Source organism: Vanessa cardui, chromosome 1 (assembly GCF_905220365.1).
Source record: "Vanessa cardui chromosome 1, ilVanCard2.1, whole genome shotgun sequence".
In the NCBI taxonomy this organism is placed as follows: domain Eukaryota; kingdom Metazoa; phylum Arthropoda; class Insecta; order Lepidoptera; family Nymphalidae; genus Vanessa; species Vanessa cardui.
In genome coordinates this window covers 3,003,128-3,020,734 of record NC_061123.1, presented here as the reverse complement: position 1 = coordinate 3,020,734, position 17,607 = coordinate 3,003,128, and the positions used below count along the sequence as shown (strand labels likewise).

Sequence of the window (17,607 nt, the reverse complement as noted above, 5' to 3'; positions counted from 1 at the left end):
CTAATTTATGTTGTTGATAGTACGTAAATAAAAATGAGGATGACTGGAAAATAAACGTGACAGTCAAGAATCTGCAAATTTGTTATATCAAAACTTTTGTCTTCAGAACGGATACTTTATTCTAAAATGTGATGTTCTGACCAATCATGAATTATATCAAATCGTTTTGTATATTTAATTTTTGAAAACATTAACAATATTTTCAGCCTAACCTAAACTTAGATCAACGAGGGTATTATGAATGACCGATTTAGCAAAGCAAACAGCACAATAAATTATTTGGAAAATAGCAAGCTAAAGTAATGCAATTTACTCATATTGCCTTGGTCGTTTTGGCAGAGGCCACAGAATTAAAAAAAAAACAGCACATTTGGTAACTTGAAGTATATTTATTTATCAATTATACAGTGTACGTTGTCAATTTATGAATTTTTATATAGTATACAATGATGAGGCAAAAACAAGAAACAGCATTAATCTTTGAGCTTTCTTAAATTAGTAATACAACTGTTTTATGATCTTTTGGGGTCTGATATATGGGCGGGGCTTTAGAAATATGGCCGACTTTAACTTAGTTTTAAATAATAATGAAATTTAGTGAATCTTTATGAACTGAGATATTTAAAAGCAAGCCCTGTAACATAATGGAGACTTATGGGACAACACTTTTCCTCTTAATTATATTATTTGGTTACTGTTTAGTTTGTCATTTTCAGTGGCGGATTCACAAATTTGCCGCTGATCTGCCGCAAATTGCCGCCCCTACTTTTTTACTTTTATGATTTGTGTTACATCGTCCTCATTAAATCGTTTTTTTCTGTTATTAGTATGATTATAAACTAGGTAATATTTCTGTCAGTTACTAGATTATTTTTCCAACCCGCTATGTAGTGACGTGTATACGGATTACGGACGTAATGTGTATACATATAATTATAAGTTTCTTTTTAATTTCTGTAAGATAATAACAAATTTGGACTAAATTTGCCGCCTTAGGCTCCAGCCTACTTAGCCTACTGGTAAATCCGCCACTGGTCATGATAATTGTCCTAAAGTCCAAGAGTTTAAAGATAATCATCATGCCGATGATAAAATAGACTATAAAAATCATACTATGTATTTCCGTAATAAGATTACGATTGTTATTAATTCTGATTTACCTAGTAATAAATTTAAAAAAAAAAGTTTCAATAAAGACCATCGTGATGTCATGTCGCCATATCTCAGATACCAAAATGGAAGCGGTTTGTAACACAAGTTAATTCACATATCAATTAAAATCACACATAACATTCAAACGATATCAGTATACACTTCATAAGTAACATTTTCATACGCTAAACAAAATTTGATTGACATTATTTTGCTCATACATACTTTTATTGAAATATATACGCATTTTTACACTAAACTATTGTCTAAATAAATTTATTTTGGAAGCCTTAAATAATATTAGAGGTAACAGTCTTATTAATAAAGTATTGAATTTACTTTAGAGAGTGAGTATTTGAAATATTAATTTGAACATTCTTAAACACGGATCGATTAACATTATAACAACATAGGAGAGTAATTCAACTTTTTTTTTTCTTAATCTGGTATAAAAATGGAAATAGATAATTATGTATGTAGGTAAAATCTCGCTCAAGCAATTTATTTCTAACGATAGCCATTTGAACTATTAAGAAATTTGTACATTTTATCATTAAACATATTTGCAAATATCCTATCTATTCGTTGTAGAAATTATTAATATTAAAAATTCAAAGTTACAATAAATACATTGGCAAATCGATAGACATGTTCTAGAGAAATTCTACGTAACATTGCTTAAGTTTAAATAGATAATAATTAGTACAATGATTTGGTATTTTCAAGAGTATTTACAAATTTAACGCCTATCTATTTTAAAGTTTAATTAACTTACAACTTTAAATCTTTTGTCATTAGTCATTACCGTTAGCTTTTAATTTCCAAACAAAAATACAAATCACATTTAAATATATTTCAAAGGTACGATTGTTATTTTTGCTAGTTACAAAAGTATTATTTGGTCCTTTGATATTTACATGAAATAAAAATTAAATTTCTGTCACAATAAAGAGGTGGGTTTTCCCTAGTGGCTGTTTGTAGCACTAATACAAAGGATACGTGTAATGGTGCCTTTATCTGTCATAGTTCTTTGAAATACCGCCAGGGTTACCACTTACCACTACTACTGAAAGTGTTTTTGTTTGTCACATGATGTATAAATATTTTTGTAAATGTTTTAATAAGCCTCGAATTAAGTTTTAATTATTTAAAATAAATCATACCAGTTCTATCAATATTTATGATTAAATTTTTATACTATAAATTTATTACAAAAAACCAACAATTTTTTAGTCTTAGTTACACATCAGGTTGTCTTTTACATCAAAAGTTAAATCTAAATTTTATCAAGATGATACAATTACAAAAGTTTGACACTTATATCTAATGTTTCACTTTTACATGTTTGTAATTTTTTATAGAATGGGTAAGTACACAGACTACGTAAAGCGGTTAAAAATGATGAATAACCCAATTCATAGTTTTTCACACTGCCGCATTTATTGGCTCCGGTAGCCAACGTGTGCTTTAGGATACACAAGTACAGTTTGAAATAAACGTTCACGTCATCGAAATAACGGTGCACATTTCAAAACATCGGTTACGAGTTCACGTCACGAGCCGCGGGCGCTCAGACGTCGAAGAGCAGCGCAATGTTGTGCTGCGAGGCGCGCCGCTAGTAGTGCTCGGGCGGCCGGTAGGCGCGCGCCGGCGCGAAGCTGCCGTACGCGCTGTCCTCCGACGACAGCGGCCCGCGCCGGCTGCCGCCGTACACCGACTCGCGCCGCTCCTGCACCGCGGCGCCTGGCGGTGGGGGGACGACGTTAGAACACGTATGAATCGGAGATTACTGTACTCCTTCAAATAATTCAAGATAAGGCTGGCCCAATGAGCAACAACTGAAATTCTGATTCCCAAATCGAATTACAGTTGTTAAATGAGTTAGCAGTTCCAGAATGAAATAAAACGACTCGAAGGGTCTATATACAGACCGGCAGGGCCGGGCCGCACGCCGTTGGGCGCGCCGTAGGCGGGCTCGCGCTGCGCGTTGTGCACGTTCTGGTTCATGGTGACGGTGTGCGCGGGCGGCCGCAGCAGCAGCGACTGCGCGCCCGCCAGCGCGGCGCCGGCCTGCGCCACGCTGGCGCCCACCGCGCCCGCCGCGACCGCGCCGCTGCTTTTGCTGTACACCGACTGGGACCTGGAAAACGAGGGCTTATTACTGACTGTGTGTGGAGCTGCGACCGCAGCGATCCAAAATAAAAATATGAGCGTAAATTAAAAAAGTCTTTGATGCCATGCACGGTTTGTCAATTAAACTATATGCACCAATGCTCGAATTTGTACTATGACTGGAAGTTGTCACCGACTACTGCTCTACTCTATCTTATATAGATAATATTTACATGAGTTTAAAATTACTAGTTTAACATGCGATTAAACATTTTAATGAAATAAACTGATCTTATGCTACATGTTAAATAAATTATCTCAAAAGAAAAACAATTGAAAACACAAATAGAAAACTCATATTTAATTATTGCATCGAGTAGACTAATGAAACTCGAAAAGCCAAAACTTTAAAGTCTACTCATTCTAGGCTTGATTAGCCTTAAACCATCAATAATTACATTTGACACGTGGATCCATCAGACCTGTGGAGGGTGTGACGAGCCGGTGGTGGGGATCGACAGTAGAGAGACTTGGTTCCGGAGTACAGCGGTTCTGTCGTATCGGGTCGAGGGGCTGCTGCAGAGCAGTAAGTCGGCGCGTGGCGGTAGTGATGGTGAGAAGGAAACGCCGGCTTGTCCAGTTCGTCCAGGTCTCGTGGCGAGGATGCACGAGAATTGGAATTAGCTCGCGGTCGCCGCGTGCCCCATTCGTGGAGAAGTGCACAAGCGATGCCGCCTCCGATACCACCGACCCAGCAAACCCAGTGGCTTTCCCAGCGGGATAGAACAAAAGACGGTCCCAAAGACCGAGCTGGGTTCAGTGAGGGCATCTGGAAAGATGAAATAAAACAATTAAAAAACAAAGACACAATCTAAATATACATTTGGTTAAATAAGAAAATTGACTTATTTGTTATGTTCTTATGAATATTTAACATTGAAGATAAGTTTTGTAACAAAGAAAAGCTTGTGTCTTAAAATATTTATTTTGGACACGTTAGAATATTACTTACATTAAGTTTGTTATTATATTAAATGAATAATTAAATTCGTTTAAGAATCATAAACAAAACGGACTTAAGTACCGACGCATAGATCTTGTCAACTTTTATTAAACAGCTAATACGCATGAAGTTTCTTAAAGATCGAAATTTTGCAAAGCGATATGATATTTGAATACAAAATAAGAACTTATAAAGCTCGCAAGACCTTTCAGGATGGGTTGCTTTGATTAGAATCTCCGTTTTATCCACGGGGACATCTCAAAATATCTCGGATATCAGAAGATATTCGGTAAATTCATTGGCCTTTAAACTGCACGTGAATCTACATTGCAATGTAATGTTCCAACCGCAATCCACTTTACTGGTCTCAGGTGCACTTGGCGTAAGATTATATCTCGTTGTAATAGATGGTTTGAGATCAATCGTTATTTATGATTATCGTGTATGATTACGTGTCACTAATGTCCATTGTGCATTCATACCACGATCTAACCATGAATTAATTTAAAGAAATTTCGAATTTATTTAAAGAATTATTCTTTGCCAGCTAAGCCCGTCCCGGCTTCGCATGGGTGCAATGCTGATACTTAATGGTTTGAATATAGCGACAGAATTTGTGTATTTACATCACATTAGAAACTTCTAAAATTATCAGTGTCTCTTTATTTTATTGTCCATGTATTACATACAAAAAGCTTCCTCTTGATTCATTCTATGTATTAAAAAAACTGCATCAAAATCCGTTGCGTAATTTTAAAGATCTAAGCATACGCAGAGACAGGTAGCGGTAAGCGACTTTGTTTTATACTATCTAATGATGTCGATGGAACTTTTCAAATGGAATCGAAACATTTTTTTTAGTAGTCTTATGAACATTGGGATAGTCAGGTTAACGGGTGTTATTGTTTCTACGGGAAATTCCGGCAGGAAACTTGGATTTATTCTTATTCTGATGAAATACGTAGTCTGTCATATATTTCTATATTATATATATGTAGGTTTAATATTTAAAATATTATATTTTTATCACTGTTCGATTAAAAATATATGTATAACCGTAAAAAGAGATATAAATTATTCGACAGCTTTTTAAAATTTATTTTTAAGGCTGTATACGTCATAATTGTTAACAGCGTGTATAACAAACTCGGCAAAGCCATCGCTTCCAATTTCAATTGTAAAGAATTCAAGAGGCTTGATTGCACTACATTCGATGTAACAAGCGAGTCTGCGTCGCAAGGCATTCACGTCTCTATATCGTACACGACAGGAGATAATTTTAAGTAAAGGAAACTATTCACTTTCGTACCAGAATTTGTGCAATTTTTTCACATTTATTTTGAGACGGAAATGAGCGAGCGATTTAAAAAACGTCCCCATTGAAAGGATCCCGTGCTATTTCTTCACTATGCTGACAACAATGGCGTCCTACCTGCGGGGATTTTTGCATTAAAATCATCTTCTTTTCATTTGGCAAGGATTGTTAGCTGTAATTAGGGCAGATACAACTTTGTAGCGTAAAGGGGTTTCTACTGTATCTGCGGTCGAAACAATCCCTGCGACCGCGAGAGCTCCGATAAAAGAAAATGGGTCATTTCGCTCATTTTATAATTGCAAAACTTTCTGTTGATCTTAGCTTCTTAACAATACTTTTTAATTTTAATATTTCAATGTTAAAGAAAATAAAAGCAATGCAAAAAAGTAACTTAAGATTAGAAACAGTGCTTAAGTCCGATGTGATCTGGAGGACCGAATGATCAACCAGGAACTATTGTATTCTACTGTATCTAAGATAAAATTTGTTTATATATTTTACTTGCATTATACAACAACCTCATTAAAAATTAAAGAATATACAAAAAATATGATCGATCAACATTTATTCGAAACATATTACTCATTCTCCTTTATTACCATGGGATGGGATAAGATACATCAATTTGATATAGCCTCCCTTGTATATGTAAGTACACTTGCTCACCCGCCATCCAATTCGGTGAACAGTAATACAAACTAGTTGATGCTGATGGTAAGTAATTAGGACTACGAACTATACATATTCGTGTATATATGTATTATATGAATAAAATTTCAAAGCAATTTAAAAATATAAGCATGTATAAATTTATAAGAAATACATACATATATTGAATTTGGTCAATAAATCACAGACGTATTCAGGTATCCAACACATTATACAACGGAGCCCAAAGGAGTAGGGACGGACATTTTAAACAAATCGCAATTTCGTTCAGCGAATATTGAATAGATATGGAAGGTATCTTTTCTTGTTTGAGTTTTTGTTGGCAATACTTTGTCCAAACAGATGCTTAAAAAGCGAACATCTGCCGGTAAAGATTCTCTTCACAAAAGGCAGGTAGTGTCGCGGGTGGATACGCTTTGTGTACTGAGAATAGTAATGGAAGGACGCTATTGAGCAGTCTATCTGGGTCCGCTAGGAGTCGTTTACACATAATATGTACGTACCTACACATTACATGCCTCGAAACGAAGAAATGTTGGAATTGGTAAAATTAAAACGCGTACGCTTTGTTTCTTTTTTATGTTATAAAGGAAATTACTAAATTATCATTACAATCGTCGAATCCCATGTATGTTTAATATGTGTATAGGTAAAGGTTAGTAAGTTATACTCGACTACTCACGGACACAAAGCTCGCAGCACAATACGCGGCACCAAGAAGTGCGGGTGCTGCACCGGTCCATCTCCTTTCCATTGCAGCGAAGTATGCGCCAGCCACCAGTCCCGACAACAGAAGCTCAGCGCCAAGACGCTCCCATGCTGCGCCGGCCCCGGCAACGCCGCCGCCAGGCAGCGACGCAGACAAACCGCCCGCGTACCCGGGAACACTTACTCTGGAAACAAATTGTATACTTTATAACATAATACTTATGGAGATCACTTGATATAAGGCCAAGCACGGGGCCCTGGATTCAAAACCCAAGTGGAGCTGATATTAGCTATTGGGTCTCACTTGAAAAATCATCAGTAACATCTCGAAGTCTGAAAGTTGGAAGTGTTTATAGCCCCGTATAGTATAGGTGTTTACACCTAAGGCCGTTGGTCCTGCACTTAACTCTTTTCGATCGCGTTGGAAAACATTCCGCCGGATTATGATAGTGAGAGAATAGAGTCATTTGCCGCGCTCGCGCACATACTTGTTACTATAATATGTCCTTCTTAGTTGGCTGGTAGCCTTTGAGATTGACCACCGTAACCGAAATCGGTCAGAACGTCGGTTAAACTACTGTTTAGCCTTAATGATGATGTCTTCTCAGTAAAGCTGATTGTAGTGAAATTCAATATCAAGAAGTCATACGTGTGTATATACTTATATTACGGAATTTAAAACGCGGAGTAAGTATAAGATTAAAGACTAAACATAAGATTGATATGTAAATATATGTTCGTAGATTTATAATATGGAAAGCTGCGACGTCCTTATAGTCTTTACAAAATTTAAACCTTAATGAACACATGATATGTAAACGAAATTACCGTCCTCGAGATATTGTTATGAAAAACTTTTTAAAAGTCATTATTTTTAGAACAATGCTGTCTTATGCACGAAACATGCGTAAGGGTAATTAGCAAAAGGTCAGAAGCAACTAAAAATAAGTTTTCTTTTATAATATCATTAATTCCGATTCATCGGTTTAGTCAGTATCATAACTTGAAAATAACGTTGACTAATAACACTTTACTTGAAGTACGTTCAAAAATACAAACGTATTTAAGAAGTAAAGCCAAATAAAACAAAAGTTACCAGTCTATGAAAACAATATTTAAATTTGAATGAATAATAAAAAAAATGTAAATATAACAAAACTTATTTAAAACTTATTCCAGTTCACTAGAGTGTACGTTTCTGACATAACACGTACAGTACAGTCAACGAACGATATGATGGACGAGAGTTGTATATTATAATATACCGTTGATATGCATTTGAGATAAATATACCAGATTTATACATTATCTATAGCTCTACTATATCGTGCTCCATAAATAGTTCTTTATTTATAATACACTATTCCACTCAACTGCAAATCCATTTTAGCATCACTATTTTTTCACCAATCCATACTGAATATCACATATTAGTTTAAATCCTAATTTGAATAGGTTATGACTATTGTATGTACATGTTAAAGTATATACATATATGTGTATAGTTATGAGTTATGTGTATATAGTTTGAATATTACAAAAGAAGCACCTTGAAATTGCTTTCAAGAGAATGAGATTTATATACTTTTTTCTTCTTTGCTTCGCGTAATTGGTTTACAGAAGAAATAGTGAGCCACGGAAAGAAATGGTTCCATTACGCGTTTATTTAATTCCGGAACAAGTTTGACTTTTATATAGATTTCTGAGAAACATTTTACACTTTTAGTCTACTTTTGTAGCTGCTCTAAGATTCATTCTAGTAATTTGTATGAAAATTATTTAATAAAATGAAAGCAATGTTTTGTAGGAAATGAAGTAGAAATAAGTAAGGTAACTATTTATTCATACACAATTCTGTCGAGAGGTAGATATTTTTTGGTGTTAATTGAAAATTAATGAGATAAAGCAAAATAAGTTATGATAAATATGTTTTCCCATAAACGAATGGAAACGACTGCCATGAAAAACTCATTAGTAACTCGATTAAGAAATTCCAAACGAAATTCCTAAATATTTTGCCGTCATTCTATACAAGCGCGTCTGTTTAGTTACTTTATATAAGTAAGTATGTAAGTATCATATACATGTAGTAAAGCGTCAAATTAGATGATTAAAAATAACAGGTATGTAGTGGTCCAGGAAAATTTATATAATATATTGATCAAGAACTGTTAATATTGTATGCAAATTGCATGGATTACACTAAACTGTGGTCTGTTAGTCTTTATTCTTACTTCGATTGAAATAGGGTGCAGTGATTGAAGGGGGGGAGGGTGTCTAAGGTCCACGTCTTATTAACTGCTTATAAGTAAGCTGCCCCTCTCTCACCTGAGTCCCATCTAAGCATCGCGTAAAGCATCGATAATAATTCTTTATATTTTATTGAGCATTATTCATAAAGTTATTCGTACATCTCATACAGTGCAGGTTTACCTAATATCAAGAATCATTACGACGACGTCGTTCTGGGATTTTTATGACACGGTTTGCTGGAGAGCCGTAGATAAAAGTTATTCCTATGACATACCGATTTCAATAATATAAATGTAAAAATTTTAAATGCGACATTTGAATTTGAATAGTAAGCGCTCTTACGATATATCGATACGATATTATTAATTTTATAGTGATATTTATTTTTGTATTTCAATTACCAATAAATTTAATAATAGAATTATAAATAAAATAAATTATAATATTAAATTCCCATTTTGATACAATATCTTAAAGGTGAAATAAATCAGTCAACCGATATCATTCATTCATCGGAATGAGTTGCTAATAATATTTATATGTAACTAAAATTGAAACTTATTATTTATATAAAGTCGATTTATGCGATGTGGGTTAAATCCAGGATAAGTACCATTGAATTTCATATTACACTTTCCGCTCAGTGGTGCACTCAAGTAAATATATGGTGCGTGGTAATAGATTCAACGGATAAAAATGTGCCTTTAGTTTAGTAGCAAGCCGTACAGTAAAAAGCCTTCTTTCCTAAGCCCAGTAGTAGCACAATTACAGACAACTAGTAACGTCTTTTTGTCACCATTCCCAACGGTCAAGATTAATAGATACAGTAACTATTTTAATTCATATTTATATAACTATGTATGGATTCAATTTTAATGTAAATAAATGTGTCGCTTATTTCATCTCTAACATTTAAATATAAGATCGTTGACCTTAAAAGCGGTTAATTATTTCGATCAATAAAAGAAAAAAAATGTAATGAATATAGAATTTGTATGAAAGCTGGTATAATTTTCATAAGTAAAAGCTTATTCGCTTCCGTGAACGCCAGTAGTAATCGTGCAATGTCGTTAGTTCACAAGTTCGAGCTTTACGTACGTGCAGTCCTTTTATATCTAGTCGAGGTCAAGTAAGAGACCTTAAGTGGACCTCTATAATTAGATTGCTACATGTGAATGTGTGAATTGTAACATCGAAACATTAGCGGGATTAAATGCCTCTTGAGCTGGAAAGCTTGGAAATTGTAACAGTTCGTGTTAATCTTACTTAACATTTCACGAATCAGATTTTTAGAACCTTACCATAAAAAATTGTTTATATTTTTCTCTCTTTATATATGCAGTAGATCTAAAACCTCTCATAGTGGTTGTGTCAGAACAATAAAAGTTATTGAATGATCTATAAAGAAAATTTCAATAATAGTCTAGATTTAGACATTTTGCAGTTACGCGGAAGTGGATGGCACGTAAACTGTCCTGTACCCCTTCTCCATTCCCGTTTCACTGGCAATCGAAAATGCACCTCCATTTGCGTACATACGTGTTCACATATATCTCGCAGTTGAGAATAGACACCGTGGTCAAAATAGGACAGGAATATCATATTAATAATCGTTTTTTCCATATAGTTTAAATATCGAAGGTAGGTAGACTGTCTCTAATCCAGAACATATTTATAAGATGCAATGTATTAATAATGATTTTTTTTTCTTATTAAAAAAGCGATGTAAAAAATACTTTAAATTTTAACTTCGCTTAGAGTGACTTTGATTCTTGTAAATATATTTGTTTATTTCCAATAAAATAATGTAATGTTTAAATATACATCAATACACGTTGTAATCGATAACGTTACCTATACTTTCGGTGATTTCATGATGAATCAATGGTAATAAGTAAATAATATTACCAAATCAATAGTGATTGTGTCTTTGGAGTTACGTATAATATATAGTGTAACATCTGTCAGTAGAAAGATACAATGAGTTTTAAAATAGATCTGATAAAATCAATTGATCCGACCTTAAGTAATGTCAGCTGCTCTGTAATTATTAATAAAGCGGCCTCAAGTGATAGGACACGCAATGACTCCGAACCGCATCTGCCCTCGTCTCAAGCAACGGGACTGAATCATTGAGTGAATCAGCCAAGATCTTAGTCTTTGATGAATACTCGTACAAGTATCTAATATATAGCGTATTCAAATTGAAGTGGGAAAAAAATTAAACAAACTATACATTTGCGTATTTCATGTGATTTGCTGATTTGATTACTATGATTAGTAAGAGTTTATTATTTATATTGCTTTATTATATAATGCAGCAGTATTACACTTAGCTACTTATAGCAATTTTAATTTTAGTACAAAAGTTCTGATAACAGTTTCGTCTACGATAAAATCGCCATATTTTCGAATATCCATAGATAATGTCATGGATGAATAAAACTCTCAACCAATGATAGAGCGGTAATTTGCTGTCAAATTATGTTTATTTGGCTTTTATTTTGGCCAACCATAACAGGGATGTTATGGTTGGTAAATGTCGGATAAGCCAGTGTTGGTGATTGTGAGTAATGATGAGGTATACAGGAGTGGTAATTTTTATTATAATTTATAAGAATTTTATTTAAATATATATTAAAGGAATTTTTTATGTCAATTTTAATTACTTTTTTTATTTATTTATCAATTCGAAACATTTTAATGAATCGAAAAATAAATCATGTTTATATGGAAGACCAGTAATAGTTGGTATAGAAACTACATAGTTCATCCGCTTCTACCTTCTAACAATAGCTATTGAGTTCGCTATCGGATGAATGGCATCATTGTGGACGACGGCTGCGAAGTTGCCGACCCATAAACATTTCCTTAGATCCTCGATGTGTCAAAAGATTCAAAAGAACGAAATTACCACACTTTTCATTCATATCACATTCGAACGTTGACGAGAAATATTACTAACGACGCAAAGTTACGTTAGGAACTGGCTATTTTAAGAAATCTAAAAATTTATTGTTCTGTAATATGGGTTTAAAAATAGTAATTGTTTCATTAAATTGATATTTTATTTAAATTAATTTAAAATTAAAAATCATATTGTCATTTTAAAATATAATGTAGCATCAGACAAGACAACGGCTAAACGCTTACCTATTAATGGTAAAAAAACCAAAACAACATTAAATGCTTTATTATATTATCCTATGAAGCAGAAACTAAATATATTTGTTTATCTTTTAATACAATTCCTTCAATTATTTAATTAACTGACACTCAATCTACGTTTATTTGTCTAATAATATCTCAAGAGATATTAGTCGTTAAGATAAAGCTTTCATACTGACTTGAGTGATTAAATAATGCAGCGATTACCTCCGTAGCTCGTTTATCACAGTCAGTGTTACTGCAGGATCAGGTGAGTTATTGATGAAGTCAGAGCTCCGATCGAGATCAATGGTAGCTCGAGGGAAACGTCCCCATTACCACCAACGGCCGAAAAAATTATCCCAATTTTTCCATAAATAAAATAAAACAACACCGGACGTACCGCGACGTTTTTCAACACACGACGCCAGGAAATGAGGTCCTTTATTTACTCTTTTATTAACCGCAACCACAGACTATATAATAATACTACGCTAAGTCTCTACGATTCCTTTTATAAAACTCGTAACGCGTATAAGACGGACCTTTTATGAGGACTATTGTATATTCATATGTTGTTTATCTCCTTTTTGTCTTTAATGAAATTGGTTTATAAATTAAAAACTTTCTATTTGAATCCATTTGGAAGAACAACATATTATTTTTTCTTAATGAAGGCATCATGTTAAAGTTTTATATTGTCTCTATTAGCAATATAATTCAGAACCACACTATTTACATTTTCAATGTTTGATTGTTTTAATTAAATAAAAAAAAGATGAATCCTTTTCATAAAATATATATCAGATCAGAGAGCAAAAAATAAAAGAAATTTCTCGTTCTCCCATTTCCCGAAGTCTAATGTTGTTCTAAGAAATGAAATAACGCATTTTATTTTACAAGAGAAGATTTTCATCTAAATTAAAGCCGAGTGGCTATCAGTTCTAATTCAGACGTCGGCGTTCAGACGCACATCTTGTTATTGTCTTTACCGACAAAGCAGTTACAAGTCGGTTACAGTAGAAAGCCCTGAAATTGACATTATCTTTGATCGTGATCTGTTCACTGAATAAAAAATAGTGTCCTCAAAATTAAAGAATTATTTTAATTATTGTTTAACCAATAACCAATACATTGAATGTCATTTACTGGAGTGATATTCATTAATTATTCATAACGTAATTAAAATAGATATCGACAATTTGTTCATTTAGTTACAATTGATTTAAAATGTACATTCGATTCGATTTAAAACATGTTCATAAAAATATATTCACCGCAGCAAACATCGAGCTTACAAAAAAGTATGCAAAACTCTGCACCTGCGTTAGATAGCATCTAATAGCCCTCATTAGATATTCTAACATCCGTTCTAATACCTTTGTTACGAGATTATACCCCTACTTCGTGTAATTCGGAGCTTTTTTTAAATGTTTTTGAACGGACGAAACTGTGATTAGTTTAGCCGCCCTTCGTTTTTTGTCAATTTCGGGGAAAATCTGAGATTTAAACATAAGATAAAAATAATTACCGCATTCAATTTCAATGTTTACACGCCGAGCTGACGATACACGTATTACGTTTGTATAAATAGTATAATCTTTGATCAGAGATAAATTCATAATTTATGTTCACCGTTTTATTTAAATTTTATGCAAAAACATATTAAAAGAGGTTTTATATGCTGAACGTATAAAACGATTTAAAAGTAGTTTATTTTACATTCTTTATAAAAAATAGTTGAACCTCTTTGTTACTTAAACTTTGTTTAAAAAACATGATGTACTAATTTTGCTTAAGTTGTTGCAAGTACATTTTGGTATTCATCAAAAGTGTATGCAACACATTGATCATCCCTCAGATGTGTATGAGATGATTATGCATAATTTATGCGCTTAGGGTCAAGTGGGACAAATGTTCTATGGTAGGGTGGGCCATCTTTTATCCGTTTTGTCAATGGTCAGTAAATTGGCGAACATTGACACCTTATGTCGATGACTGGACCGAAATATCAAGAGAACAATAAACGTATTAGCACGAACCTTTTTATGAGTGGGATTCATAAATTTTGGGATGACAATGCAAATAAGAGATGTAGCAAACAGAAGTATATGACACACGAAGCGTTATTCAGAAAAAACTATTATTTCAGATATATTTAATATTACTACGTATACGTTTTAGGTCTTCTTCATTTAGAGATGTTTATATATATTATTAATTATATGTTAATTGTAAAGTTGTATAATTTTAAAATATACATACATTTTGATTAAGAAAAAAAGTCTCCGTTGAAAACGTTTAAGTATTTAATTATACATTGACGCATATGAAAATACATCATTTTTAAAGAATGCCTTGAGTTGCAAAAAAATATATAAAAATAAAAAAAACATTTATTCATTTATATATTTAAATAAATCAGAAGAAAAATATAATATAGAACTGTTTCTAAAGATGTATACGGTTAAAAAGTTCTATGTAAAAAAATATATTTCGACCAAATGTGTTCTAAAAGCATATAATTTTATACTTCACATTGATCTATTTATAACAAACATTTCAAAAACGAAGGGAATAAATATACAACCATATACAAAAAAACAACTAAATTATCAATAAAAAGTACCCAAAATCAACCCCAAAATGTATTAACAAGCGAACAATTACATTTAATTCAACGATGCACTTTTTAATGTACCGCAATATGCCGCCCCACGAATCGAAAACTATCTTTTTAAGCAGTAATAAACTGTGACATTTGTTAAAAATTATAACCAAGAGGGTATCGCTCCTAAAATTCAATTGTATGAAGTGGCACTTGTTAAAGAGTATCGAATAATCGGCAATTACTATAGAATAAAACGAGCGATTATAAACGGTGTGCCCCCGCAATACGAACTATATTTCCGACTAATCCTGAAGTGATCATTGAAATGGAGCTGCGGGAAAAGTGCTCTTGTATTTTTAATGTGCAGTTGATTCTCTATTGTATCGCCTACATTGGATTTCATTAATGAATTTTAATTTTTTTATAATAGTTGTACTTATTCAGGAAATATGTTATCAGATTCACAGACAATTCTACACTTTAATAACTCTATAACTATATGTATATATTTAAAAATATAGAATTAAAGCGTTGTCTACGTGGAATAAGATGAAATCTACGCAACAACAACAACACGGTTTATATTATATATTGCATATTTAATTTATATTAAATTATAAAATCAAGGGGAGACGTTTGCTGTGCCTATTGTAGAATTATTTATAGTTTAAAGTTTATACATATAATTTATTTTATCATGATATTAATACCTCTGGTACTTTTTGTAATCCGGTCATATAAATAAAATAATGTATATACATATATTCCCTTAAATGGGATTAAAATAGATAGTGACGACGCGGGCCACTGATACTTTTAATGCATTTGATATTTTTAAACGATCAATGAAAAAAACTGTATAGGTTAATAAGTTATAATAATTACGTGTATTTCATAAATTTTGGTTGACTTCAAATTTATGGTAGATGTTGTCACATTGAAGAGTCTTGTGACTCAAATGAAATATTCGAGATTTTTATTCTTTATTTTTACAGTAACGCATCGAGTATTTTGATATTTCGTCTTTTTCGACGTTGTTGCTTTTTTTTTTAAATTTGTAGTTGTACTGTATTCTTAAAATTTTTTTGGTGACCGATCTTGTTTCTCATTGATCTGAATTTAAATACGTTTCGTTATAAATCACGACCAAATATATACCATAATGCTGCCAGCGCCCTAATCATATTATCAAATAGAAAGTGGCGTCACGCAATAATTTAATCCAGCGATTTTTTTGCAATCTATTTATTTCGATGGGATAATGTCCATATATAAAGACATCCCATATTTTTGGCATAAACCCTTTTTCCTAAAATAACAAGACACAGCGGGTGTCGGGCGCGAACTTGTTGCCCTTTGCCCTTTGTTATGGAAACCATAAAGAAAACAAAAGTGTTTTAACCCGTAGTTAACCCTTTGCGACACATGTCCTCGCGGTGGCGCGAAACCGAGAATTGCACCGAGTAAAATCAGGGTCAATTCTGCAAAAGAAGCTGAAATGTTAACTCTTATTGTTGAGAGCATAAGAGCTACTTTGTTTCGTTATATCGATTTGATTGTTGATAAAGCGACAAAAATATGCCCTCCGACTGTGGTTTTTTCGGTTTATTGTATTGTCAGAAATGGGGTTTTTATTGCGAATGTCTGTGCGGGCATTTTTCGGATTGTTAGATACATATATCTCGCATATGGTATTATTTGTGTGCGCTATTACGACCCCGCTGTATATCTGTCGGCTGCCAAAAATAATCTGTTCCAGCGTGGTTGAAATACCGGGATAGGATTTTGCGATTCGGAGATATATTTGCATATCTTGTAAAGCTATGCATTATGAAGTTAGTGGGCGACTTGGAAGACATTTTGCTGTATGAAATACAGACATGAAAATGGAATTTTATTTTCTTGATAAAACGTATTGGAAAAAATAAATTACAAAGTTACTTGTACATGCTTAAATTGATCGGATTGTTGAATACGACGATTCGATGTGTAATTTCCGAAAATAATTGGTACACCTTTTTATTTTAGTTATCTTTTAATAATTCGTACAGATTGCCCTCAAGTTAGGTCCTTTATATTGTCGAATGTAATCAAAGCGGACAACGACGTCGATTGCTTGACAAATGGCTCGGGTATCCATCACGAGTATCCGACGGGAGGGATCAACCCTTTCATCGAACCGAGACCGGAATGATCCATTCTAAAATATCATCTATAATATTTGAGAAATGTTTCAATTCACTCTTCACTCTTAAGAACGATCTCAAAATATTTTTTTTTAATTTAATCAAAAAATGCTTTATTCAAATAGGCATTTTTTAAGCTACGGCCGGCTCGGAATACAGATTCTGTCGAGAAGAAATCTCAGGAAAGTAGATACTTTAAATAAGTCACGGGTAATTTTGATTTTCAATCAATTTAATCAGTTACGTCCTTAATTTGTGCTGGCAATTAGGCTGATCCACCTATACTTAGTATTGATGTTTGGCTATAGAATGACTACTGAGTAAGTATCCAGCCGGGTCTGATTAAACCCTACCACCGGTGGATTTTTTCTAGATAAGCAAAAAGGCTGCTTTGATTTGCGTGTTGGAAAAGGGCCAGCTTCCAGTAATGTGTTTTTGGTCGAATTTATGT

At 33.2% G+C, this 17,607-nt stretch overlaps 1 protein-coding gene across 2 annotated transcripts in view; it reads right to left on the bottom strand.

Annotated features, from left to right (window-relative positions):
- Nucleotides 1-1,066: 1,066 nt before the first annotated feature.
- Nucleotides 1,067-17,607, bottom strand: part of LOC124532939 (neurogenic protein big brain) — a 74,567-nt gene continuing 58,026 nt past the window's right edge. The window contains exons 3-6 of one of the 2 annotated variants that reach the window (XM_047108075.1): nt 6,934-7,144; nt 3,723-4,093; nt 3,084-3,292; nt 1,067-2,895 (exon numbers count right to left, since the gene is read on the bottom strand). In XM_047108075.1, the coding sequence (XP_046964031.1) occupies nt 2,768-2,895; nt 3,084-3,292; nt 3,723-4,093; nt 6,934-7,144 (919 nt within the window). In that variant the 3' untranslated portion in view covers nt 1,067-2,767. The remainder of the gene's footprint in view (nt 2,896-3,083; nt 3,293-3,722; nt 4,094-6,933; nt 7,145-17,607) is intronic. The other variant, XM_047108083.1, reaches the window with a different exon arrangement.